This window comes from Echeneis naucrates, chromosome 2, assembly GCF_900963305.1.
Source record: "Echeneis naucrates chromosome 2, fEcheNa1.1, whole genome shotgun sequence".
NCBI lineage: Eukaryota > Metazoa > Chordata > Actinopteri > Carangiformes > Echeneidae > Echeneis > Echeneis naucrates.
The window spans coordinates 2,511,572-2,539,443 of NC_042512.1; the positions used below are offsets into that span (position 1 = coordinate 2,511,572).

General features: G+C 40.5%; 1 protein-coding gene and 2 non-coding genes across 3 annotated transcripts; 2 read left to right on the forward strand and 1 right to left on the reverse strand.

The window, feature by feature from the left end:
* Nucleotides 1-4,508: 4,508 nt before the first annotated feature.
* LOC115056278 (protein NLRC3-like) lies at nucleotides 4,509-6,828 on the forward strand (the record flags this gene model as incomplete). Its single annotated transcript, XM_029522594.1, has 2 exons — nucleotides 4,509-4,740; nucleotides 4,864-6,828. Coding segments are annotated over 2 exons (2,052 nt in total), but the record flags the coding sequence as incomplete, so codon positions are not given.
* Nucleotides 6,829-17,626: 10,798 nt separating this feature from the next.
* On the forward strand, nucleotides 17,627-17,697 carry trnag-gcc (transfer RNA glycine (anticodon GCC)). Its single transcript has one exon. It is a non-coding gene; the product is annotated as a tRNA-Gly (tRNA).
* Nucleotides 17,698-24,182: 6,485 nt separating this feature from the next.
* trnag-gcc (transfer RNA glycine (anticodon GCC)) lies at nucleotides 24,183-24,253 on the reverse strand. The gene has a single exon. It is a non-coding gene; the product is annotated as a tRNA-Gly (tRNA).
* Nucleotides 24,254-27,872: the final 3,619 nt, after the last annotated feature.

Below are 27,872 nucleotides of genomic sequence, written 5' to 3' on the forward strand. Positions count from 1 at the left end.
TCGGGATGATGAACCATCAAACTCCTCACAGCTCCCTGTTCAGATTCCAGATAAAGAGGGTTGGTTGTGGATGATGTGGTTACTTAGTAACAAGATCTCTTCAAATGTTTGTGATAAAGACATGAACTTACTGCTGAAAACATCAGCATGATATCAGTTAAACCAGCAGAATGTTATCTGATGATTCACTTTAGGAAAAATTGAAGATAGTGAAGTGTCAGCAATTCTTTTTTTCTAATAAGAATGAATATAATTCTATCCTGAGTAAATGTCACTGTAAACTTTAATAATTATAATGATGATATGGATGTTTTTACAAATAAACAGAAACCTGCATGATCTACATCAGTCAGATTATTATTCTGTGTGATTGGGATAGATCATCAAGTGTAGAGAGCAGCAGGGTCCCCTCTCCTCCTCCAGCAGCATCGCACACTGATGTTGTGAGCAGTAATTAATTTCTAGGCAGCAGCTTTAAATCAGACTGCTTCTTTTTCATTTCCCCGACAATCTGTCATCCAGGACTAACAGTGTTCTCTTCTAAAGTTACTTTCTGCCATTCACCTTGTTTCATTTAGGTCAGAACTTGGGCTTTCAAATAATGTGTGTTTTCTTTTGTCAGTTTGATCAATCATTGTTTCCTCTTCAGTAAAATTGAGCGAGCTTCTTCAATAATTAAATTTTTCCGAAAGAAAAATACTGAGCTAAATGCAAACAGGGCAAATGAGGGTGTGTTGGTTATCACCATGTAGTGGACAGATAGTAGAACTTCATCACATCCTGTTTGTTTCTTATCAGGAGAAAGAAAACTGTTTGAGTAATGAAGAAGTGAAGAACGAGCAGCTACATGTTTTCTGAACACACAAAGCTGGAATGTGTGTAAATCAACCTGAAGTGAGTTCAGCAGGAAAGAATCTGTATATTTCTGATCAGCTGGATCACTGTGATCACATTGTGCTTGTTGATTTAGATTTTTATGTTACTTTTGGCAGCAGTTTGATTATAATCTGAGTTTATTGATGTAGGTTCCTCAGAACTGGTCAGCTCTCTAAGAGGCCTCTGAACTCAGTTTGACTTCAGTTTCCTCGGTTCATTTGTCTTCCAATACATTTAGAAACAATAAGAAACAAAGGCAGCACTTTAATATGACCAGTTTGTTCAGCACAAACTGTTTGATTTCTGTGACTGTGACTGATTTAATGTAAAATGTTCCCACATTGTTTATCACCATCTAGTAGACAGATAGTAGAACTTCATCACATCATGTTGGTTTCCTGTGATGAGGAAGAAAACTGGTTCAGTAACATTAATGTAAAATCTTTCCATATTGTTCCAGAGCAAAGATGAGCCAACCCAATTTTTTTTTAGCATTTTTTTTATTTTATTTTATTATTTATCCTCTTAATCCATGAGAAAATACAAAATAATACAGACAATTAAGAAACAGTTGCCCCTGGACATTTATATTTTGTCTTAATTTACATAATTTTCCTCTTTATTACATGATATTTTCCTCTTTGAAAATTACCAAGGTATATGAATAGTAGAAATAAGAATTGAATATTGAAATGATAAAAAAAATCCAAATTTCTGATGATTCCATCTCTTGGTTGAGCACAGAATGACATAATTGTTGTTTCATATCACTAAGGGTTTTACAAATTGAACTCTGAAGTTATGAGGCTGTGACTTCTCCTCAGCTCAAACAGACACCAGGACTGATGAGGGAGAACAAGCAGCTTCTTCTCTTCACATGAAGCTGGAAAATGTCAGAAAGTCTCCCTGAAGTGAGTTCAGCAGGTGAGAATCTGTAAATGTGTGAACAGGATCACTGTGATTACACTGAGCTGTTTATTTAGCTTCCTTCCTTTCTTCCTATTTCGTATTGTATCTGGAATTTGAAGTGAATAGTTGAAGTGAAAAGAATACTTTTAAATAACCAGAGTTAAACTCGATTTTATTTAAATGGTATTTAAATGGTCACCACAAATTAATCTAAAGTGAAGCAGATGTTTTTGTCAACTTAACTTTCTTGATAAGGCTTAAGTTGATTTCCTTGAACTGGTGTGCAGTGTTATAGTTGAGCCATGACAGAACAAACATGTCAGAAGTGGTCTGATACTTTGGATGAACTTGGCTGAGTGAATTGAACTCTTACTGTTAATGGTACAGTTAACATTTTTCCAGATACAGTGAAGCCATTGATTGAAGCAGCACTTCTTGTTTGCTCAATAAGGTGACATGAATTAAAGCAGCTCCATCAACACATCCTACAGTCAGATACCACCATCTAGTGGACAGAGAGAAGAAGCACCATCAGATCTGAGATACATTTCTCTGAAACTTCCTGATGACTGACAGATCAGACTGATTTGTGTATGAAGTTGTGGAGGCACAGTATTTAAATAATATGTCAAAGAAACAAATGTTTGAGATGCATCCTAATTATCAGATGAGAGAACCACCTCCTCTGGTCTGGGGTTTCCTAACTGGTCAGACTGGTTTAGTTATAACTGTTGTTTGTTTTTTTTTGTTTTTTTTTACTTGGCTTCTGAAGGAACAATCTGGCCCCCAAAAATTTCATTACAATTCTGGACTTTCAAATTATGCCAACCTATGGTGATCACAACTGTGTCAGGGATCCATAATTCTTAAACTTGCACAAATAAAAGTAAATGGTGATCTGAGTTTGTTTGAAATTTATTGTTAATGCCAATGTATAACATTGAAGATTGGTATTAACATGAATCAGGAATGTTCTCTGTTTATAACAGAATCTGACTGAAATCAACACAGAGAGAGAAAAGTCAAACAGTTTGTTGTTGGGAGTTAAAGGCTGAAGTTAGTGACAGTAATGCTGATTATGTGTCCTGTGATGTAAATCCTGTTGTAATGAAGCTTTTTGTTGTGTTTGTGTGAAGGTGGAGGCTCAGCTATGAATCAGTGTGAGGACAGAGAGGAGGGAGCCCCTCCCTCTAAAACCACTCTGTGTGGGGAACATGAGAGTCAGACCAAAGCTCAGAGGTGAGATGAGGATCTCTAACTGTCCATCTGTCAGAGCTCAGCACTCAGATCACTGCTCCATCATTATTCACTCTCACTGTCACTTACATTTTTTACTACTTCGTTTTTTTTTTGTTTTTTTTTTATTCTTGTCTCCATTGGGAGCTCAACCAGGATGTGGAGATTCATTCATTCATATTCACCAGTCCATCACAGGGCCAACACACAGATACAGACAGAGACAAACAATCTGCCGCACTCACACTCAGACCTCCAGACATGGCTATTCTGGAGCAACACCACTAACCACGATGCCGCTGTGCTGCCTGCATGTAGAGATATATTTATTATTATTATTATTATTATTATTATTATTATTTGACTTGCACATGTCAATAATATTTTATGCAAAATACTTCACTTGAGTGAAATGAAAAAGATCCAAACTTAAATTTAACAAAAACATTGCATGGTAAAATATTCTGGCTGATTTGTGGCGATGCAAATGAAAGCTGAACTTGGCTCATTTATTTGAAACTGATCGTTTTCTGCCCACTTTTTTGGTTAATTCTTTTACTGTCAACACTATTTCTACCAGACCAGATTCTCCTGAACTGAGCTGTATGTCCATGAAGAGTGATTGGTCTCTGGATCGTCTTATTGACTTTAAGGATGGACAACAGTCTGCTGTATCCAGCTGTGTGTCCATGAAGAGTGATCAGTCTATGGATGACTTTATCAAAGAAAAAAGGTAAAAGCTGATCATTTGTTGTTGTTTGACTCATTAAAGGTATCAAAGCTTGTCTATCAGTTTCTCTGGTGTTCATAGAAAACTCCTGGAACAAACTGTGTGTTTGTGTCTTTTCTCCTCAGAGTTCAGTCTGACAAACATCATCACACAGACCTGGACTCCATATTTATGGTGTGTAAATGTTCATCCAGTGACTACAACAGACACCAACAAAGACTTGAGTTTGAAGCTGCACTCTTTAGACCAGTAGAGCTTTACTCTGTGACAGACAGGAGTTGAATTGGGATTGAACAGGTTTGGGGTGGGAGAGAGTGGGAGAGGACTGGGAGTTGTAGTTCACCACAGAGCAATAATCCATCAGCCTCAACAGATATGTTCTGTATGAATATGGTCTGTTGGAGACTTTTACAAAACATTTCTGCTCCTTCTTGTTCATCTACAGTGAATCTTAATGAAAAGTTTATTTAGTTGTTTTCCAGATAATTTGAGCTGTGACTTAATAACAAAGACCAAAGTTAATCAGATTCAATCCTGGACCTCCATGGACTCTGTCTCTACAGGGTTTAAAGATGGAATAATTCATCAGTGAACTAGTTCAGGTGGTCTGATCCATCTTCAGCCACAGTCACAGTTAATACCCTGAATTTTCACTTCCTAAGTTGATGTGTTGAAGGGCTGTATCAGTTTGGTGTTGAACTCTGCTGACTGATGATCTGATGCTTTGATCCATCAGTTTATACTGAGAGTGAACTTTACACAGGATGTTATTGTGTTCCAGCTGCTGGAGGAGAAGATCGTCTGTTATGTTAAAAACGAGCTGAAGAAAATGAAAAGGAGTCTGAGTCCAGATTACCCACAATCCATCAAGAATGAGGATCATGAGGTGGATGAAGAGCAGAGGAGGAGCAGAGAGGCATTTCTGAAGATCACAGTGAACTTCCTGAGGAGGATGAAGCAGGAGGAGCTGGCTGACTGTCTGCAGAGCAGTAAGAGGATTTAACATGATGGATCAATTAGACATTTACTAAAGTCTGAGGAGACAGAAAAAAATATGATCATACTCTACATCCTTAGGAGAAGTAAACATCAACCTTGTAGTTTTTAATCTTATTTGTTCTTTGTTTATTCAGAAAGTTGTGCTCAGGTTTGTCACCGTAAACTCAAATCTTCCCTGAAGAAGAAGTTCCAGTGTGTGTTTGAGGGGATCTCTAAAGCAGGAAACCCAACCCTTCTGAATCAGATCTACACAGAGCTCTACATCACAGAGGGAGGGACTGGAGAGGTCAATGAGGAACACGAGGTCAGACAGATTGAGACAGCATCCAGGAAACAGGACAGAGCAGAAACAAGCATCAGACAAGAAGACATCTTTAAACCCCCACCTGGAAGAGACCAACCAATCAGAACAGTGATGACAAAGGGAGTGGCTGGCATTGGGAAAACCGTCTTAACACAGAAGTTCACTCTGGACTGGGCTGAAGACAAAGCCAACCAGGACATAGAGTTCACATTCCCCTTCACCTTCAGAGAGCTGAATGTGCTGAAAGAGAAGAAGTTCAGCTTGGTGGAACTTGTTCATCTCTTCTTCACTGAAACCAAAGAAGCAGGAATCTGCAGCTTTGATCACTTCCAGGTCGTGTTCATCTTTGACGGTCTGGATGAGTGTCGACTTCCTCTGGACTTCCACAACACTGAGGTCCTGACTGATCCTACAGAGTCCACCTCAGTGGACGTGCTGCTGACAAACCTCATCAGGGGGAAACTGCTTCCCTCTGCTCGCCTCTGGATAACCACACGACCTGCAGCAGCCAATCAGATCCCTCCTCAGTGTGTTGACATGGTGACAGAGGTCAGAGGGTTCAATGACCTCCAGAGGGAGGAGTACTTCAGGAAGAGGTTCAGACATGAGGAGCAGGCCAGCAGGATCATCTCCCACATCAAGACCTCACGAAGCCTCCACATCATGTGCCACATCCCAGTCTTCTGCTGGATCACTGCTACAGTTCTGGAGGAGGTGTTGAAGACCAGAGAGGGAGGAGAGCTGCCCAAGACCCTGACTGAGATGTACATCCACTTCCTGGTGGTTCAGTCCAAAGTGAAGAAGGTCAAGTACGATGGAGGAGCTGAGTCAGATCCACACTGGAGTCCAGAGACCAGGAGGATGATTGAGTCTCTGGGAAAAGTGGCTTTTGAGCAGCTGCAGAAAGGAAACCTGATCTTCTATGAATCAGACCTGACAGAGTGTGGCATCGATATCAGAGCAGCATCAGTTTACTCAGGAGTGTTGACACAGATCTTCAAAGAGGAGACAGGGCTGTACCAGGACAAGGTCTTCTGCTTCGTCCATCTGAGTGTTCAGGAGTTTCTGGCTGCTCTTCATGTCCATCTGACCTTCATCAACTCTGGAGTCAGTCTGATGTCAGAAGAACAAACAACCTCCTTTTGGTCATACTGTTTTGGAAACAGATTCTACCAGAGGGCTGTGGATGAGGCCTTACAGAGTCCACATGGACACCTGGACTTGTTCCTCCGGTTCCTTCTGGGTCTTTCACTGCAGACCAACCAAACTCTCCTACGAGGCCTGGTGACACAGACAGGAAGTAGCTCAGAGACCAATCAGAAAACAGTCCAGTACATCAAGACAAAGATCAGTGAGAATCTGTCTCCAGAGAAAAGTGTCAACCTGTTTCACTGTCTGAATGAACTGAATGATGGTTCTCTGGTGGAGGAGATCCAACAGTCCCTGAGATCAGGACGTCTCTCCACAGATAAACTGTCTCCTGCTCAATGGTCAGCTCTGGTCTTCATCTTACTGTCATCAGAAAAAGATCTGGACGTGTTTGACCTGAAGAAATACTCTGCTTCAGAGGAGGCTCTTCTGAGGCTGCTGCCAGTGGTCAAAGCCTCCAACAAAGCTCTGTATGTGTGAACAAAAAAATCCAGATCAACTGAATCTTTTTCTTTGTTTGGAAACAAATCATTTTTGTAATCTGCTTCTCTTGCTATGCTGATTCCTCTTCAGAGTGAGCAGCTGTAACCTCTCAGACAGAAGCTGTGAAGCTCTGTCCTCAGTCCTCAGCTCCCAGTCCTGTAGTCTGAGAGATCTGGACCTGAGTAACAACAACCTGCAGGATTCAGGAGTGAAGCTGCTGTCTGCTGGACTGAAGAGTCCACACTGTGAGCTGGAAGCTCTCAGGTCAGAGTTCATGTTGGTGTGAATACTAAAACTGGATTTAGTTTTTTGATACATTTTTATTTAGTAAAAATTGAAAACTGAAGAGGTTTGTAGATTTTGGTTCGTAGTGGTGTCTTCTATGTTCACTGAGGATCATTTACTTTTAGGGAGGTGGACACAACCTTTCTGCTGCTTTTGGCATCTGTCACAGTTGTGATGATGGAGTTCTCATTCAGGAAAATATTTAAGGGGCTCAAAGACACCAGAGGTTGAGTGGACTGCTGATATGATGCTCTGTGGATGAATGAACCTTCTAGCTTCGGGTCTAGAAACGGTTACAAACACACTTTGTAGTTGGGCGCCAGACAGGAGCTGGATGAAAAGACACTATTGTCCTGTCAGATTTGATGTAATTATTTAGGTGTGTGGGAAACCTAAAGAAATTCACCGGCTAGCTGTTACTCCTACCCACAAAATAATATGTGGAGAAAATGTCAAGGCTAATTCTAAATCAAAGGGGGTTTTAATACATAAATCAAATTGAGGTTCCTTAAAAAAAAGCACCTGTAATGTGTAACCCAATATACACACTACAAATCAAAATCTCTCAAAGCAATATTTGCTCGGAAGGTTAATCGGCATAGACATAAACAAAATATCACAGTACACAGTTCACCCTGTTATCACAAATCATGGCAACACAAAACTTAAATCATCAATGCCCCAAAAAGAATGGAGGGATGTGTGGGTTAGTCCACGTCAAGCTTCCTGTGTAACAGCATGAGGATGAGTAAAAGTTTGTTTTGAGGTGTGTGTGTGTGTTAGCCCAGCTGGTTCCAGTTCCTCCGATGTGTGTGAGTGGACGTATGGTGGATCAGTGTGTTAAATGGTTGAGGGGACAGTGATGGACTGTACTTAGCTCTGTTGTGGGGCTCCTCCAGCCCAGGCAGGTATGGAGTCCCAGTATACAGGCACCTTTTTCCTCCTTGGTACTCCTGGGATCATCACCACTCCTCAGGCCATGGGTTTCCAAACCTCCAGTGAATCCAGCTGGTTCTCTTCCTCGTGTTACTGCTTTCTTATTTTCCCAACATTTCTTTGATTAGCAGGCAGAGTTGAATGAACCTGGACAGATTTTCTTTGTTCCCCTCACTCTCACTCCTCTCTGTTGTTCTCCTTGCTGTTTGTGTCAGTAGCTTTTTCCTTCCACCAGTTCACAGTTGCCACTCATTTGTTAACTCACCAGGTTTTTTTTTTTTTTGTTTGTTTTTTTTTCACTCACATTCCTTTCCCCCTCTCTTTCCTGTCAGGAGGTAAAGGGCTGTTCTGCAGTTTTTTCTACCACAACCTATTGGTTGAACATAGAACAGAATCAATGCATCACTATACAGTGTTTGTGTTACTGTGTCTTTACTTTAATGAATGTTTGTTGTTCTGTTGTTGTTTATCTGAGTTGTAATCATAGTCAAGTAAGGTTTGAAAAATATAACCTGAAGAAAAAAAAATAAAAAAAACAACCCTACCTCTCTGACGATGAAATAGGAGAACAAGATTGACAAAACAAATTCCCTCCCCTAAAGCTATGACAGCTACTAAGACTGCTATTTGTAACATAAACAAGTAAAACAAAACTACACATGCACAGCCCATCATGATCCAGAGCTGGGAGAGGGAGGAGGAGTCACCTCAGTACAGGAGAACTTCCCTTTTAAAGAGTAGAACCAGCCAATCCCATCTCTACACCTGAACAGGAAATGGGACACACACACAGAGTGGACTCCACCCTGAGAACAAGGAGGGCAAACAACAATATATACAAATGACCAAAGCCATAACTGAGTTCTTTATAAGGCAGTAGGTTCTTCATTTTGGCTTCCTCCAAACATCAAGAGACCATTTATCTCTCTGTTTTTGGAATATAATAATATTGATGTTAATTCTACAACATCATTTATTTTGGAAAATCTCAGATAAATCACTCAGAATATTGATTTCAGCTCACTGACCCAGGGATGGTGATGCAAAGGCCCAGTCCCAATACACCCCATACCCCTACATTTTAGCCCTACCCCTACATTTTGCACGTTCCTGTGAGGGTAGTGGTGTCCCAATAACTTTTTTTATGTAGGGGAAGGGGGCATAATGAGGAGTAGGGACGATGAATCTAGCCCTTAACATCGAAGGTTTTCTGATTCTGACTTCCCGAGGTAGGGCCAGTTCGTGAGCGAGATGATGTGGAGAAGTCTGAGGGGGAAAAAAAACTACAAATAAATAACAAGAGACAACAGATGTCAATGTTGTATTCTTCTCTGTGTAGGTCTTGGTTTATTTATCCAAATCTAAAAGAATGATCACAACCATAGACTTTTTTTGGGTTCGTTTTTTTTTTTTTTTTTTTTTTTTTTTTTTTTTGGACAAAATTTGTTGCTGCTGGGAATACCCAGTCGCTTGCGTGCCTGTAACGTAAACTATGCCATGACATAGCAAGTGGTGTCCCAATTCCTTGGGAAGAAGCAAAGCTATACCCCTTGTGACTTCCTTTTGAAGGTTAAGGGCTGGTGGTAGTGAGTAGGTGAACTTTGGGATTGGGCCAAAGTGTCAGAATGAAATATCTTTTTAGTAATTCTATGATCAGGCAGCTTCACGGATCTGTTCCACAGCTGGAGCATTTGTCTCTTATGTCTGATACTCGAGGGCTCCCAACCCAAATCACCATGAAGAGCCAACACTGAGGTCCATTTGTGTACTGCTGTAAGATAACCAATAGCTCTATGATGCTGAGTATTACAAAGAGAATATTCACAGAATCCCCAGACAGCAGAAGCATCGTCTGACACACACACACACACACACACACACACACATTACAGAACAGAGTGAAAGTATGAACTCCCAGATGAGCACAGTGTTCAGACTTGTTCAGGGCTCTACCTGCAGACTGAGCTAAAACACTGACAGCTGGGTTAAATGTCATGTGTTGGTCCAACGTCAGGCCAAGACATGTCATCTTCAAATATATCATTCATGATAAGTTTGGTTTTCTGTGTAGAACTTTTGAAGCTTGTTTGCTGTTTCGACTGGTTTTAGAGTGGACTTACCTGCCGGAGCTCAGTTCTGTATGTTTCAGCTGTTGGACTTTCATTTTCTAAACTTCTACTTTCTAAACCTTCAGCTCTGAACAGATGATGAAACATTGAACACTTTTAAGCAGGAACTTTGTCTCCTAAAGTCACATCTTTTATTCTTTACTCAGGTTGATGAACTGCAGTTTGTCAGAGATCAGCTGTTCTTCTCTGGTCTCAGCTCTGAAGTCCAACCCCTCCCATCTCAGAGAACTGGACCTGAGTCACAACAATGACCTGCAGGATTCAGGACTGAAGGATCTGTGTGGTTTTCTGAAGAGTCCAGATTGTAGACTGCAGATTCTGAGGTCTGTTTACTTGCTGTTGTAGATTTGTTTAATCCAGAATGTATATTCACATTTAACTTGAATGTATTCAAAATCACTGTTGTTTCATGTTTACAGTTGTTCTAATAATAATAAATGTTGTCAGTGTTTTCCAAAACTTGAATTTACCTGTTCAATATATTAATCATGAAAAGTCTTCCAGAAACCAAAGAGTTGGCTTCACATGTTTGGTCTCCAGACAGAAACCAGGACCAGATCTTGCTCTTGGTCTTGGTCTATTGGAACAAAGTATGATGTGGACCAGAAACATTTGTGATGTTAAAGTGGGTGATGAGTTTGAGAAGATCTGGATCAAGACATTTCTGACTGATTATCAGTCAACTGATCTCCATGATTTGTTCTTTTTTCAGGTTGAGATGCTGTTGGTTGTCAGAGATCAGCTGTTCTTCTCTGGCCTCAGCTCTGAAGTCCAACCCCTCCCATCTCAGAGAACTGGACCTGAGAGGAAACCTCCTGCAGGATCCAGATGTGAAGGAGCTGTGTGATCTTGTGGAGAGTCCAGACTGTAGACTGGAGACTCTGAGGTCAGTCCACTGTGGTAGATCTTCCACCGCTGAATCTAATGTCCTAATAAATGTCTTCAGACTTGGAGGGTGTGGAGTTACTGCAGTGTGTTACTGCAGTAGATGGAGTTCAGAGCAGCGGTACAGAAGCTGAGTGATGAGCTGCTGTGGACGGAGTCAACATCAAAAAGCTCTTCTACACACTTTGAAAACAAACAGTCCCACACATGTTGAAATGTTCTTCACTTAGAAGATTTTAGAGCTTCATCTTCACATCAAAGCAGAACTTTCCTTTGCTGCCACATATTTATTAAGGAAGCCATCTGCTGTATTCCTACACAAGTATGTCCTGTATTCCACTGCAGCCGCAGGTCAGCTGAGGGAAATGACAGTGGCTGAAATGACAATTACACTAAAGAAACACGTCAAACATCCAGACAGAATGTGGTGGAACTTTACTTTAAAGTCTCGTGAACATATCTAACTGATTATCAATGATTTTATCTGCATCTTTTATTCCATATTCAGATTTGACAACTCCGGTTTGTCAGAGATCAGCTGTCCTTCTCTGGTCTCAGCTCTGAAGTCCAACCCCTCCCATCTCAGAGAACTGGACCTGAATCAGAACGACCTGAAGGAACCAGGACTGAAGGATCTGTGTGGTTTTCTGAAGAGTCCTCACTGTAGACTGGAGACTCTGAGGTCAGACTGATGTTTTATTTCTGCTCTCAGATTAATATGATGTTACAGTTGTGGTGACTCTGACCTGCAGACAGGTTTATATTTATGAGGGAAAATCCTCTTCAGGTTTTTAACATTTAAACTGTTAAACGGTTTGAAAGTAACTTTGAAAAACAGATTTCTATTAATTTGAAAATTACATTTCAATTGCAAACAGTTTATCAATCAATCTTGTATTTTTGAAAGGGGACATCATATATTAATGAATATTTGTATGTTAACATGCAGATTGTAGTTTGTGGTTTTTTTCATTTATTTATTTATTTGCGTGTCGAATTGAAAGAAACTGCACTTAGGTTTGTCTAAGAAGATGTTTGGCTTCTTATCTCAGGGGCTTCATCAGTTCAACCCATCAGTCTGACTAGTCCTCACTAGTCTGACAGACAGTGGAGTTGGACCCAGATATTGAACCTCTGTAGGAGTGTTCACAAAGCTCCTTGTGACAACAGAGGAGTTCCACTGACATTTGTTAGTCCGCTACTGTAGACACATTTGTGTGTTATTTCTGTTGTGGAAATTCTCTGTTGCTGGTGAAGAATGAAATAGAGACTTTTTCCGGCTGACAAGTTTTTATTTTCTTTGCAGGGCTTGTTCAGGGCTCTACCTGCAGACTGAGCTAAATCACTGACAGCTGGGTTAAATGTCATGTGTTGGTCCAACATCAGGCCAAGACATTTATACTGATCAGTGTAGGACAGCAGTACTGTCCCAAGATTAACAACATTCAACTTGGCAGTCATAATGCCAATTTAGTTTGAATATCAAACAGACTGTCAGAACTAATGCTTTCATTTTCCAAGGAACCTTCCCACCTGGTCCATTATTAGAATAATAATGTTTACATGAACCACTGACCCCAAAGCAGTTACATGAATGTACATGAGCAACACACTGCAGCAGTGGAAATAAGATGGCTCCAAACATATCTAATGTAAACATCACCACCTCAGGAAAACATCCATTTTGCTGTGATTGTGTAGCAAAGCTTTAGTCCAATCAGCTGCAGTGGTTTGGTTCCACACTAAGATAAGGATTGGCTCTAAGGGCTGGTCTGCTGGGGGAGCAGTTGCCCCGTTGCCCTCCTCTCTCTGCTGCAGGAAACATGTTTGTTCCGTCTGCCTCGCTGATCTCCCAGCTATGTTAAATATCAGTCTCAGGATTCTGTGGACTGATATCAGATCATTCAAATGAAGATCAGTCAGAATCTGGAAAATCAACAATTTATTTAGATACTTAATTTTGAACCCATCCTTATAATCCATTAAAGATGACATAGATCAGAATAGATTCTGCATATTTGAGTATGATTTCCCCATTCAGCTATTCATGTTTCTTCAAATATATCATTAATGATGAGTTATGTTTTGTGTGTAGAACTTTTGGAGGTTGTGTAGTTGACAGTTTGACTGGTTTTAGAGTGGACTTACCTGCCAGAGCTAACAGATGGGGGCTCCAGTCAAACTTAAGTCGCACACTTCAGCGTCCAACAAACGTCACCATTGGCTAGTAAAGCTGTCAATCAAATGTATGGTTTGGATTGACAGATTCATCAGCCATTCATGTGGCCCCTTACATTTCTCCACACTTAAACCGTTGGTGACCGTTGTCACTATGGCAACAATAAACAACACTTTTCGCAAAGGTGGCATGTAACATACGGTCACATAGTTTATGTTCATTCAAACATTTAACTTTGCTTAGCAGGATGCTTCCACTCATTCAGTGACATTGAATGATTTACAACAAGGGGATAGTCAGATAAATGTTACTGACAGGTTGAAGTTGAGTCTCTCCATGCGATTGATCCACAGCTTTATCAGCCAATGGTGATGTTGGTTGAACTGCAACGTCAGATCGGTCTCAAAATTCAACGCACAGATTTCATAACTGCACATTCAGCAATTTGTATGTTCCGAAAATTAATCTTACAAGTGTGCCTCAAAATCACATTTGCAAAGTCCGAAATACGAATAAAAAACTGTGAAATACGACTACGACACTGCAAAATATGAGAACGAAAGCCCCACGAGAGTTCATTCATTATGAGATTGTTCTGACTCCATACAAAAAAGTGCAAGGGAAATGCCCCCACCCAAAATTCCATCCCTGACCAGAAGACCATCTCTGCGTTACACAGGAGTTCATACGTGGCAAAATCAGAGATAGAAATAAAGTTTGGCTGACTCTGCTGTTTGGTTATTTCTGTGATCACAATGTTGACAGTTTGAGTCAGTTCAGGTTCTTTCAGGTGTTGTTTAATTTTCTCATTAAATCTCACTGTTTGTATTTGACTGTTGGTTCAGCTGTTTGACTTTCATTTTCTAGACTTCTACTTTCTAAACCTTCAGCTCTGAACAGATGATGAAACATTGAACACTTTCAAGCAGGAACTTTGTCTCCTAAAGTCACATCTTTTATTCTTTACTCAGGTTGTGGAACTGCAGTTTGCAGTTTTAACTTTTTATTTTTATTAAATTGAAAAAGACGTTTTAATTGCATGCAGTTTATCAATCAATCTTGTATTTTTGAAAGGGGACATCATATATTCATATATATTTGTATGTCATATTGCAGATTTTAGTCTGTGGTTCATTTCATTTATTAATTTATTTGCGTGTCATTCATAAAAATGTCCAACCCACATGGGTTTATAAGACGTATTTAATCATCCAGTGGCTGTTGTAACAACCTGAACTCTCATATATCTGCATATAAACATACACAGATACATTATTTTCCTTTTCTCAAGTCATAATAATACATTTTAAACAAAACAATCAACCAAAAGCAAATATTTTGCCTTCTTTCCCAAACCACAGAAATAAAATCAGCTACCACAAGTCCCTTCACTAAAACATAATTCGCTCTGAACAGATGACAAAACACTTTGCAGCAGGAACTTTGTCTCCTAAAGTCACATCTTTTCTTCTTTACTCAGGTTGAGGTGCTGCAGTTTGTCAAAGATCAGCTGTTCTTCTCTGGTCTCAGCTCTGAAGTCCAACCCCTCCCATCTCAGAGAACTGGACCTGAGTCACAACCTCCTGAAGGATTCAGACCTGAAGGATCTGTCTGATCTTGTGAAGAGTCCAGACTTCAGACTGGAGACTCTGAGGTCAGACTCATGTTTTATTTCCACTACATTTGTACTCTAACCCTAACTCTCCGCTACAGTTGGACTCAGTTCATGTTCCTTTCAGTAATATTGTTTCACTCTAACCCTCAGTGAAGCTGTGAGAGGAGAACAGAAACAGATTTCAGGATTAGCAGGATTAGATAGAAAGACAGAGAGAAAACAGTCAGCCAATCAGATCAGTCAGAGGACTAATGTGATCATGTGACCATCAAATGAAGCAGATTCCAGCTGAAGAACTCAGAGATGTTCAGATTCTGGTCCTCGTCCATCAAACTGTCAGATCTGAGCTGAGACTGTTTGTTCTCTGATCAGGTTCATCTGTCACAGCTCTGAGATCAGTCTGACTGAAAGCTGCACATCACTGATCTTCTTTCATCACACTGTCACCATTTGGTCTTTCTGCAGACCAGAATCCTGTCTGTCTGCCTGTCTGTCTGTCTGTCTGTCTGTCTGAGTCTTTCCGTTTAAATGGACCTTCAGTAAATCATCAGTCAAGTGATGAACCTTCATGACTCAGCTCATTATCTCCACTGTGGACTCAGAGAAATGTGCTGAGTCAGCAGACTTGAGGTCTGTGAGTTTCCAGCTCAGTGTGTTCACTCCAACACGTTAACATGAGCTGAGAGGAAGCAGCTGCTGCACATCTGGACTGAACAGGACTGAAGTCCCTGCAGGTCTTTATGCTGGATCTGCATCACTGACTGACAGCTGATGGACAGAGTCAGGAAACACTGATGGATCTGCTCTCTTCTTCTTCTCTACACAGGTGGAGGTGGTGAAGAGGAAGATGTGTGTTGATGGAGGATCAGCTGCTTCCTGATGATCCAGATGTTTCAGCAGCAGCTTGTCCAGACTCTGGACCATGTTCCTGGGAGGTGGAGAGGAGAGCTTCATCCAGCAGAGACTTCTGGACCCTTTGGGCTGCTTTGGGGACATTTCTACAAGCATTACTCTGTAGAAGATTTCATTTTGTTGTGAAACATGTGACTGTCAGTCAGCACGGATTAAGCTTTTAATTGGCCCTTTTTTCCCGTCATAAAATGTGAATGGTCTTTTTTTTTTGTTTTTTTTGTTTTTGATTTTCTCAAATAATTCTTATTTTTAACATGTTGCAAAAAAATTCTTATTTAAATAAATAACAGGATGCTGAAAGGGCTGAACTCAGAGGACACTGCAGCAGTTTATGTTTTGAAAGCACAATTTTTACTAAATGTACTAAATAAACTTTGTGCGACAAACAAAGTCCTGCTTTAATCTGAGTGTCTCTGTCTGTCTGGATTGTGATCTGGTCCAGGTGGGGGATATTGTCTTCTTTATTTTTATATTTTAATGTGTGAAGCACTTCGTGCAACATTGTAAATTGTTTGAAAAGTGCTTTATAAATAAAGTTTAAAAGATTGATATAATACAGTCCCATAATTTACTGCCGGAGTCGTGCAGCAGACTCTCAGCTCAGTGTGTGAATGTGCTGCTGCTGAACTGGGACTCATGAGTTCCACTCTGAACCAATGAGTCATGAATCATGAGTCTGACTGTGAACCAGTCTACAGTATGTGCTGTGGGTGAGTGACAGCTCATAGCGGGGAGGGAAAGGGAGTGAAACAGCAAACCAGAGCTGCTGCTTTTCCTCCTTCTTTCTATATGAACATGAGCACCATGATGCACACTGCTGTGTTCTCATATCAAGCTCATGTTCACCTTCTTTCTTTCACAGGGAGAACATGAAAGAAGCTGAAGCTGAACTCAGCCTTCCAACTTTAGTGCTCCGTGTCACAGACTGATCCATTTTCTGACGTTATAGTCCACACCAGGCTGCAGCCTCTCTGTGTGACACTTTGTTCATCATTATTTTCACACTTTAGTTCCTGCTTCTTTTCATTTCGGCTCCATGTAGGCTGTTCATGATGACTTTGTTTGTGTGTGGCTGTTTTCTTCTGAATGTGGGATCTCTGTCTGAATGAAAGTTTCACAATCACTGCCTCAGACTGCATTCAGAAGGAATTGTTGAAGTCATAGAAGCTGAAGAGTTGATGATCAGAGGCTGACAGCTAAAGGAAGCTAGAATGCACACTGCTCTCTGACAGAGTCGGCCTCCCTCCACATTTAGGAGGCTTTTTCACTTCTTACAACAGCTGACAAAGGGCTCATCTGGGATTTGAACCCCGGACCTGTCACACCCTGAGCCAGAATCATCCTGATTGTTCCTGGAATGGTTTGGTTAGTCAGAGTGTGTCTGTGTGTGTTCTTGTCTCTCTGAGTGGTTGGAAATGAAAATGGAGATCGGTAGAAGCAGATGACTCTGAGGATGAATGAATGTTTCACTGACAACATCAACAACTGTTTACTCACCTCAAAACGTGACTGTGTGACGTCACTGGAGATCAAAGACGGAAGCGTCAAAGAGTCAGACGGAATGGCGCATGCGCACAAAGAAGCTCACGCTTGTCTCGCGAACGAATGAAGTGAAACACAAATCAGCTGTTATTAGACAAATAAGTGCCGTTAAATTGAACAAAAACCAAATCTGTTGGTTTGTTCCTCCTTCTACTTATTAAAATGCTTCTTTTCCTGCTTTCGCTCATCTTTGGGATCGCGCACCTTGTCCACTGTGTGTGTGTGTGTGTGTGTGTGTGTGTGCTCTCTCTGCTGGTCTGAGCTCTCAGTTCATTTAAATACTTTGTTGGATCTGTCTGTCTGTATCACGTCAGAAACTCTGAAACACTCTGAACTTCTTTAAAACACGGTGGATTTACTGATATCAAAGTGTCCATAAATTATCAGCATTGTTGCATACAAACAGGTCTGCTGGCGCCTGGAGATTTGTGACGTAATGGTATGGGTAGTTAAATAAGCATTGGTGGTTCAGTGGTAGAATTCTCGCCTGCCACGCGGGAGGCCCGGGTTCGATTCCCGGCCAATGCAGAGTAACTTTTTTACCAACATCCAGATGTTAGAAACACAGTGCTGCTTGGAAAATACCCAGATAGACTCCAACACACTGTGACTTTGTGAAACAACCAGTGGAGCCCCCTGGTGGTCAGTAGAAGTGCAGCCCCTCTGAGCTGGTGGCAGACCAAGGCTTCAGTCTGCACACATCTTCCACATGTGATGGCACACACACTGTGTATTGTGGCAACATCCGTCCCCTCAGAGAGAATCTGCTCTTTAACCCTCCTGTCGTTTTCACCCCCCGCCCCTTACTTTAGTGTTCCTGCTCTGTTTGATACGGTGGCCGGTAAGTGCAAAACTAAATTATAAAGTGCCAAACACTTTTACAAAGCGTGAAACTAATTTACATGTCGGGAAACAATTTTACATTTTATTCAACAAAATGACACAAGAAAAACACTTTTCCCACGGACAAAACAAACTCACATGTTAGAAAACAAATTTCCAAAAGAAATCTTCCGGAAGGGGAATGTACCAAATGCCGGAAGTGATCCAGAAGAAGATTGACTGTGAGCTCAAAATGTTTGTATCGGTTTGTGTGCCGGGAAAACTTTGCAGGCATAGATTAAATGATGTTTTGGCCGTTTTGTGGAAACAACTTGAGCCAATTTACGCGGTTGTGTTTTCCGTGCGGACGATCTGTAGAATGTTTAACGTTGATGAACGGACCAGACGGAAGGAGCACGCGCACAGGAGACATCTAATAAACAGCCGGAAAATGCTAAACAAGCTAAGTGTAGCATCGCGCTAACTAGCTGAAGCCGCTGTCAGACATGCAGTGAATTAAAGTGCACCGTTTCATTTTGCAGCCAATCGTTGTCTTCACGGAATAGCAACGCGTTTAGATAGTATGCGTTGCTAGTTTTTTATTTATTTATTTATTTATTTGTTCGGCTTTCAGTTATGCTAAATGCACAATTGTTGCTGATTGTTTTAGCTACTGCTAACTTTCTGTTTTGATACGGAACTCCGTTCATTCCAGCAGAACAACCATGAACATCATATAAACAATTCATGGAGGACAGAAAGTCAAAGTCAAAAGAACTGTGGGCCGAAAGGAAACAGGTCCAGGTACGTGTGTGGATATATCTGTAAAATATGGAAGTAAATATGTGTGTGTGTGAAATGAATGATATCTTTTTGTTATTTTAGCAGATAGACATGGATTGATGGCGCCACATGGAGCTGATTTAAAAGCTCAGAGAGGGAAAACACTCCCATTATATACAGATCCGGAGGGAGCAGCACCTGATCTACTGAAGCAAGCTGTCCAAGAAATGAGAACATTTAACAAGAAGATGGATGAAGGAGCAGACCTTCTTTTGTATCCAGACTGTTCAGAGGTGCTCCATGTGCCTGGGTCAGAAAGCCCATTCAAACTGGCAGAATATAAAAAGGAAATAGGAAAGGCACTTTTTTCATTTGCCTAGAAACACACTTTAGAGGAGGTTTGTGGATCTCTTCATTCAATATTTTGACATATTTATTTACTCTGATGTAGCATAATTAATAATGTGTTGTTTGTTTTTACTACAGAGGTTGATACATCAGACTCTGATTCTGAAATTGTCATCACATCGAGGAGCACAGCTGAATTCAATGCAGCTGAAACTGTGGTACGTTCATTTATACATTTTGTGCTTTGATTCAGTTTTTTTTATTTATTTATTGATAGGATGTGCATTTGGTTTCAAGCATTAAGTCTAAGAACCAAGTCTTGATTATTTGGCATTTACTATTCCAATCAGACACCCTGATGAAACCTGAAGATAAAGGGTAGGTATTAGTTTTTGCAAAAGAAGTAATTTGTCTTTAAGTTGTTGATGTGATTGTGATGAACATGTGGTAGAAATTATCATACGTGTAATATAATTTATAAGAAAATCATCTCTTATTTATAAATCTTATGGTTCCTCTCTACCTCTAAATGTTACTCAAAGCTCTGTTATACTCTGTATCATAAAGTTCATCAGTTTATCAATTTTATCATGTTTCAGAGATTCATCCACAGCTCAGCCTGGACAGGTATTAAGGCAGATTATGGCAGCCTGATGTTCTTTGCTTTCAGTGTGTTGTTTCAGACATTTTCATTTGTTTTTCAGACAGTAATATCTGACACTGAGGATCTGGATCCACCTGAAACAAATCCAGTCAGGAGTACTTGCTACAGGTAAGTAAAAAAAACGACAGTGACTCACTTAATTTTAATTTATTGATTAAATGGGAAAGATATTTGCATTTGTAAGATGTTCAACATATTCTGAAACCTGTGACATGTTGGTAAAATTCACAGATGATGCTGCTGTTTTGGAAGAAGGAATTGACACCGGTGGGCCGAGATGAGTTTTTAACTCTACTGATGAAACATCTGAAAGACCGGCTCATTTCTGATGGACCAGAAGGACATCAGTTCTTGGTGTACAATGCAAATGGTATGAACAGGGTTAGATGTAAACAATACTAATGGTTAATGATCATTAACTTTATATATCACATGACATACGCTTTGTTGCTTGAACTATTTTTCAAAAACATTTACCCTGCCAAGTGCAAAGCAAGACACAGAGTTCTTCTTTAAATCAGTAATGTTCAACACACAACCATTTTTACTCATTTCTATATGTTTGGGTGGATAGTCATTTTAGAAAACATTGAAGTTTCTTTAGGTCATTTAAATGTGAAACAATGTTTGTGGTGACTTTTTAGATTCAAAGATGGTCTTTCAGCTCTTCAGTTTCTGACTGCACTGCAGCAACAGCCTACTTTGCTGGCCCCTGTCCTGTGCCCCTCTGAAAAGCCACTCACTGGTCTGGAACTTGAGACTCTTCAAACCTGACCTCAGTCCATCAGGAAGTAACAGGAGACTTAAAGAAAGTCAAACTTTGGGCGACTGGGCGGACTGTGTCTTTGATTGTGAAGGTTTGTAAATAACTTTTTTTTTTTTTTTTATAATTTGTTGAGAAAATACATTGCCAAGATGTAACTGAAGGTTTTTCTTTGCAGAAGGTCAGGCTGCTGTGTCTCTGGAGGATGTTTTGATGTTTGCAGCTGGGCTGACTTCACCTCCCCCGTCCGGATTGGAACCATCGCCAAGAATAGAGTTCCTGGATGACTCTCCATTCCCAGTTCCCAATACATGTTCAAACACATTGAAATTAGCACTCCTAGATTCACACACTGTGTTTAAGTCACACATGGACTTGTAACTGTAACTTGTAATTGGTAACTAGATCACCCCTCCAGACCAGACTGCGAAAAGGTGTTTTGTTTTTTTTTTTGTTTGTTTTTTTTCTCTCCACACAGTTAAGATTTTCACTGTTAAGTTTTAGACAAAACAAATTTCAAGAAGTTTTGTATTCCATACTTACAAAAATATAGGACTCATTACTTTGCTATAGTTTTTATCAATTGATTTCAAACTCAGGAAAAATGAAGCTGTGACACTTGGTGTTCAGACAGACTGCAGTGTTCCACCACTCCAAATCAGATTTCATAGTTTGTCATTCACTTTTCCATCTGATGTTTCCAAATGATTCTGGTACCTGTTCATCTGAAGAAATGAAACAATGGGAATGCAAATGTTATGTTTACAAACAATAAAAAAAATTTGCAAATATTTCCTTCTGATTGCATCTGTGATAGATTGGTTATGAGTTTGTCAGTCATGGCAATATTTGATTCAATTCTGTGTTACTTGTCTAATACCAAATCACAGCACAGTCATCTCATGGCTCTTGACATGTATATTAAAAAAAAATTAATTAATTTAAAAAATAAATAAAATAGAAATAGGACAGAAACCCCAATGAGTAAGCACTTGATAATGCAGGAAGGGAAAATTCCCTTTGTCACTGACTCACAGCTGAGCAGTTTCTTTCAGCTTCATGTACAGTTCTTTTGCAGACTCCCAGTTCTCTGGCTTCTGTAGTTGTTTGTGCTCCATAACAAAGTCAAAGTCCTCCTGCATGTTTGAGTCCCCACATGGAGCTATTGACAGGCTCGCCTCTGGAACAGCATCCAAATCAGCTGGTTCAATCTCAAATCCAGTCTGTGGAGCCAAATCTGTGTTAGATACAATAAATAGCATTTATATTATTTCTTTACATTTAATCAATAAAAAAATAATAAAACAAACATGGAAATATCAATCATCACCAATATTACCTGTGTGGTCAGCAGCACAGTTCATTGGACATGAAGCTGTTCTGGAAGTGTGAATCCTGTGACTGTTCCACAGTCTCACACACTCATCCAACATCACCATAGCAACATCTCAGAAGGCACTGATGCTCATGGCTCCCGTTGAAGTATCCAGCAAACAACTCCATCCAGAACTGAGACCTGTAGAAATGGATAGAATCGGAAGTAAATGTATATTATTAGTAGAAGTGGGACTCCATTAAAAAAATATATTTAATTAGAGGCTTTGTAATGAATTAATTTAAATGAACGCGTTAAAGTTGCAGCCTCAATTATTATATATGTTTAGAGGAGTTCATCTGCGATAGAACATAAAGATAAAAATCAAATGAAAGGTCAGTCATAATAAAATGACTTCATGAAGGCCACTTACCTTCCCCTTCTAAATATGGCCCACCAGGATTCAACACGCTGCTTATTCGTGGATGAGCCATACATGTGGCTGGACGGCCCAGAGCAGCAGTCATCATGATGGAGGCGTAGGGGAGACTGAATGGCAGCCATAATGCCATTCTCCGTGCCACAATCAGTCCTCAGTCTCATGAGAGGAGATTCTCAGCGATCACTGTTGGCTTCTTGTTATTTGTCGGTCCACATTGGAGCCACAGCACTTTAGGTGAAAAAATCCATCCATGCGTCCTGAGAGAGCCAGTTTATCAGAACCATCTGCAGGCCACATACAGTTCGCTCCCATTGAGTAGCAGCTTCTTCTTAGAAACCTTCTGCGTGCTCTCTCATTCATCACATCATCTCTCTTCACTCGAAGATTGGACTTTTGTCTGAGTACCTGCCACATCGTCCGATAGCCAAACAGTTGTCCAGGTCCACGAAGTTCCAACCTGATGGCGTTTGGAGAGGAATCATCCTTTTAAGAGTCCGCAGGCTGATGTTTGCACCGTGTAAACTTCACATCATGCTTCAGTAGATCAGGTGCTGCTACCTCCGGATCTGTATATAATGGGAGTGTTTTCCCTCTCTGAGCTTTTAAATCAGCTCCATGTGGCGCCATCAATCCATGTTTATCTGCTAAAATAACAAAAAGATATCATTCATTTCACACACACACATATTTACTTCTATGTTTTACAGATATATCCACACACGTACCTGGACCTGTTTCCTTTCGGCCCACAGTTCTTTTGACTTTGACTTTCTGTCCTCCATGAATTGTTTATATGATGTTCATGGTTGTTCTGCTGGAATGAACGGAGTTCCGCATCAAAACAGAAAGTTAGCAGCAGCTAAAACAATCAGCAGCAATTGTGCATTTAGCATAAATGTACGCCTAAAATAAAATAAATAAATAAAAACTAGCAACGCTTACTAACTAAACGCGTTGCTATTCCGTGAAGACAACGATTGGCTGTTAAATGAAACGGTGCACTTTAATTCACTGCATGTCTGACAGCGGCTTCAGCTAGTTAGCGCGATGCTACACTTAGCTTGTTTAGCATTTTCCGGCTGTTTATTAGATGTCTCCTGTGCGCGTGCTCCTTCCGTCTGGTCCGTTCATCAACGTTAAACATTCTACAGATCGTCCGCACGGAAAACACAACCGCGTAAATTGGCTCAAGTTGTTTCCACAAAACGGCCAAAACATCATTTACTCCATGCTGCCATAAACTTTCACTCCGCAAAGTTCTCCCGCCACACAAACCGATACAAACATTTTGAGCTCACAGTCAATCTTCTTCTGGATCACTTCCGGTATTTGGTACATTCCCCTTCCGGAAGATTCTGTCGTTTGGAAATTTGGTTTCGCAACTTGTAAATGTGTTTTCTAAAATGTTAATTTGTTTTGTCCGTGGTAAAAGTGTTTTTCTTGTGTAATTTCGTTCAAAAAATGTAAAAATGTTTCCCAGCATGTAAATTTGTTTGACGCTTTGTAAAAGTGTTTGGCACTTTGTAAAAGTGTTTGGCACTTTGTAATTTAGTTTTGCACTTACCGGCCACCGTATCAAACAGAACAGGAACACTAAAGTAAGGGGCGGGGGGTGAAAACGACAGGAGGGTTAAAGAGCAGATTCTCTCTGAGGGGACGGATGTTGCCACAATACACAGTGTGTGTGCCATCACATGTGGAAGATGTGTGCAGACTGAAGCCTTGGTCTGCCACCAGCTCAGAGGGGCTGCACTTCTACTGACCACCAGGGGGCTCCACTGGTTGTTTCACAAAGTCACAGTGTGTTGGAGTCTATCAGGGTATTTTCCAAGCAGCACTGTGTTTCTAACATCTGGATGTTGGTAAAGAGTTACTCTGCATTGGCCGGGAATCGAACCCGGGCCTCCCGCGTGGCAGGCGAGAATTCTACCACTGAACAACCAATGCATATTTAACACTTTTTATCATGACATCATGAATCTCCAGGTATCAGCAGCCTTTCACAGATGATTATTCTAATTTCTGTATTAATATGCAACAATGTATTTACATTAAAGTTGATATCTTTCTATAATAATCCATCATGGACTGCTGGACACTTTGATATCAGTAAATCCACCGTATTTTAAAGAAGTTCAGAGTGTTTCAGAGTTTCTGACATGATACAGACAGACAGATCCAACAAAGCATTTAAATGAACTGAGAGCTCAGACCAGCAGAGAGAGCACACACACACACACACACACACACACACACACACACAGCTTCTGTGATTCCAAAAATGAGCGAAAGCAGGAAAAGACGCATTTTAATAAGTAGAAGGAGGAACAAACCAACAGATTTGGTTTTAGTTCAATTTAACGCCACTTATTTGTCTAATAACAGCTGATTTGTGTTTCACTTCATTCGTTCGCGAGACAAGCGTGAGCTTCTTCGTGCGCATGCGCCGTTCCGGCTGAATCGAATGCGAATGTGACGTTTGAGTTGGTGTCGCGTGGGAGAGCGATGAAGGACAGGAAATGCCTTTGATCTCCAGTGACGTCACACAGTCACGTTTTGAGGTGAGTAAACAGTTGATGTTGTCAGTGAAACATTCATTCATCCTCAGAGTCATCTGCTTCTACCGATCTCCATTTTCATTTCCAACCACTCAGAGAGACAAGAACACACACAGACACACTCTGACTAACCAAACCATTCCAGGAACAATCAGGATGATTCTGGCTCAGGGTGTGACAGGTCCGGGGTTCAAATCCCAGATGAGCCCTTTGTCAGCTGTTGTAAGAAGTGAAAAAGCCTCCTAAATGTGGAGGGAGGCCGACTCTGTCAGAGAGCAGTGTGCATTCTAGCTTCCTTTAGCTGTCAGCCTCTGATCATCAACTCTTCAGCTTCTATGACTTCAACAATTCCTTCTGAATGCAGTCTGAGGCAGTGATTGTGAAACTTTCATTCAGACAGAGATCCCACATTCAGAAGAAAACAGCCACACACAAACAAAGTCATCATGAACAGCCTACATGGAGCCTAAATGAAAAGAAGCAGGAACTAAAGTGTGAAAATAATGATGAACAAAGTGTCACACAGAGAGGCTGCAGCCTGGTGTGGACTATAACGTCAGAAAATGGATCAGTCTGTGACACGGAGCACTAAAGTTGGAAGGCTGAGTTCAGCTTCAGCTTCTTTCATGTTCTCCCTGTGAAAGAAAGAAGGTGAACATGAGCTTGATATGAGAACACAGCAGTGTGCATCATGGTGCTCATGTTCATATAGAAAGAAGGAGGAAAAGCAGCAGCTCTGGTTTGCTGTTTCACTCCCTTTCCCTCCCCGCTATGAGCTGTCACTCACCCACAGCACATACTGTAGACTGGTTCACAGTCAGACTCATGATTCATGACTCATTGGTTCAGAGTGGAACTCATGAGTCCCAGTTCAGCAGCAGCACATTCAGACAATATTATATCACTATATCAATAATTTGAACTTTATTAATACAAAACTTTTCAAACTAATAGCAATGTTACACAAAGTTCTTTAAACATTAAAATATAAAAATAAACAATATCCCCACCCAGACCGCATCATCACCACACACACACAGATTAAAACAGGACATTGTTTGTCTTACAAAGGTCTTTTAGTACACGAAATAAAAATTGCAGTGTCCTCTGAGTTCTGCTCTTTCAGCATCCTCTTATGTATTTACATACTTTTTTTGGAACATGTTAAAAATAAGAATTAGTTGAGATAATGATAAAAAAAAAAAAAAAAAAAAACACACAATTACATTTTATGAAGTGAAGAAAGGGCCAATTTAAAAGTTTAATCAGCGCTGACTGACAGTTAAATATTTCACATGGAAATGTTGTATACGAACAAAAAAAAAAAAAAAAAAAAAAAAGCTTGTCGAAACGTTCCCAAAGCGGCCCAAAGGGTCCAGAAGAAGCTGAACCTAAACCCCAGGTGGAGTTTGGAGGAGCTGGCTGAGAGGAGAGGAGGACTTGAGGAGTCTCTGGGATCATGGTGGACTGGACTCTGTTCTCAGACCAGTTCTGATTCCTCTGTCAGTCTCTGCTGGATGAAGCTCTCCTCTCCACCTCCCAGGAACATGGTCCAGAGTCTGGACAAGCTGCTGCTGCAACATCTGGATCATCAGGAAGCAGCTGATCCTCCGTCAACACACATCTTCCTCTTCACCACCTCCTGTGTAGAGAAGAAGAGAGCAGATCCATCAGTGTTTCCTGACTCTGTCCATCAGCTGTCAGTCAGTGATGCAGATCCAGCATAAAGACCTGCAGGGACTTCAGTCCTGTTCAGTCCAGATGTGCAGCAGCTGCTGCTTCATTTGATGGTCACATGATCACATCAGTCCTCTGACTGATCTTATTGGCTGACTGTTTTCTCTCTGTCTTTCTGTCTAATTCTGAAATCTGTTTCTGTTCTCCTCTCACAGCTTCACTGAGGAGTTTGAAGGTATTGGATTTAAACAATATTACTGAAAGGAACATGAACTGAGTCCAACTGTAGCAGAAATAAAACATGAGTCTGACCTCAGAGTCTCCAGTCTGAAGTCTGGACTCTTCAGAAAACCACACAGATCCTTCAGTCCTGAATCCTTCAGGTCATTCCAACTCAGGTCCAGTTCTCTGAGATGGGAGGGGTTGGACTTCAGAGCTGAGACCAGAGAAGAACAGCTGATCTCTGACAACCTGCAGTTCATCAACCTGAGTAAAGAACAAAAGATGTGACTTTAGGAGACAAAGTTCCTGCTTCAAAGTGTTTCATCATCTGTTCAGAGCGAATTATGTTTTAGTGAAGGGACTTGTGGTAGCTGATTTTATTTCTGTGGTTTGAGAAAGAAGGCAAAATTTTTTTTTGGTTGATTGATTTTTTTAAAATGTACCATTATGACCTGAGAAAAGGAAAATAATGTATTTGTGTATGTTTATATGCAGATATATGAGAGTTCAGGTTGTTACAACAGTCACTGGATGATTAAATACGTCTTATAAACCCATGTGGGTTGGACATTTTTATGAATGACATGCAAATAAATTAATAAATGAAATGAACCACAGACTAAAATCTGCATACTAACATACAAATGTTAGTTACTTTGATTCAGAATCAATTCAAAATGTCCCAAAATCGATTTAAAAAATAAAACAATGCTGACAAAGATGCTGTCTGACGTCACCACAGAGCTGGTTCTGGAACATACGCCTGCACCAAAACAAGGAGGAAACTACAATAATGGAGGAAAGAGAGATTCAACAGGCCCCGTCCTCGTTGCAGGCAAAGATTCTGACTCATTTTGGTTTTTACTGAGCTTGACATGACTTATTTTATAGTTTGCTGCTCAGAGTAGCAGTTGTGGTCCACACACATTTGAAAAGGCACTTTGCTTAAAATTTAAAAGGCAGCATGTTTAACTGCTCTTTTTTTTTAAAGAGACACTTTTATTTTGCTATTAAAGCAATATGTGATATTGTATTAAACAACAGTTGCAACAATTCCATCTGAGCATGGATAAATGTTTAAAACTTAATAAATGTGAAAAAGACACTTT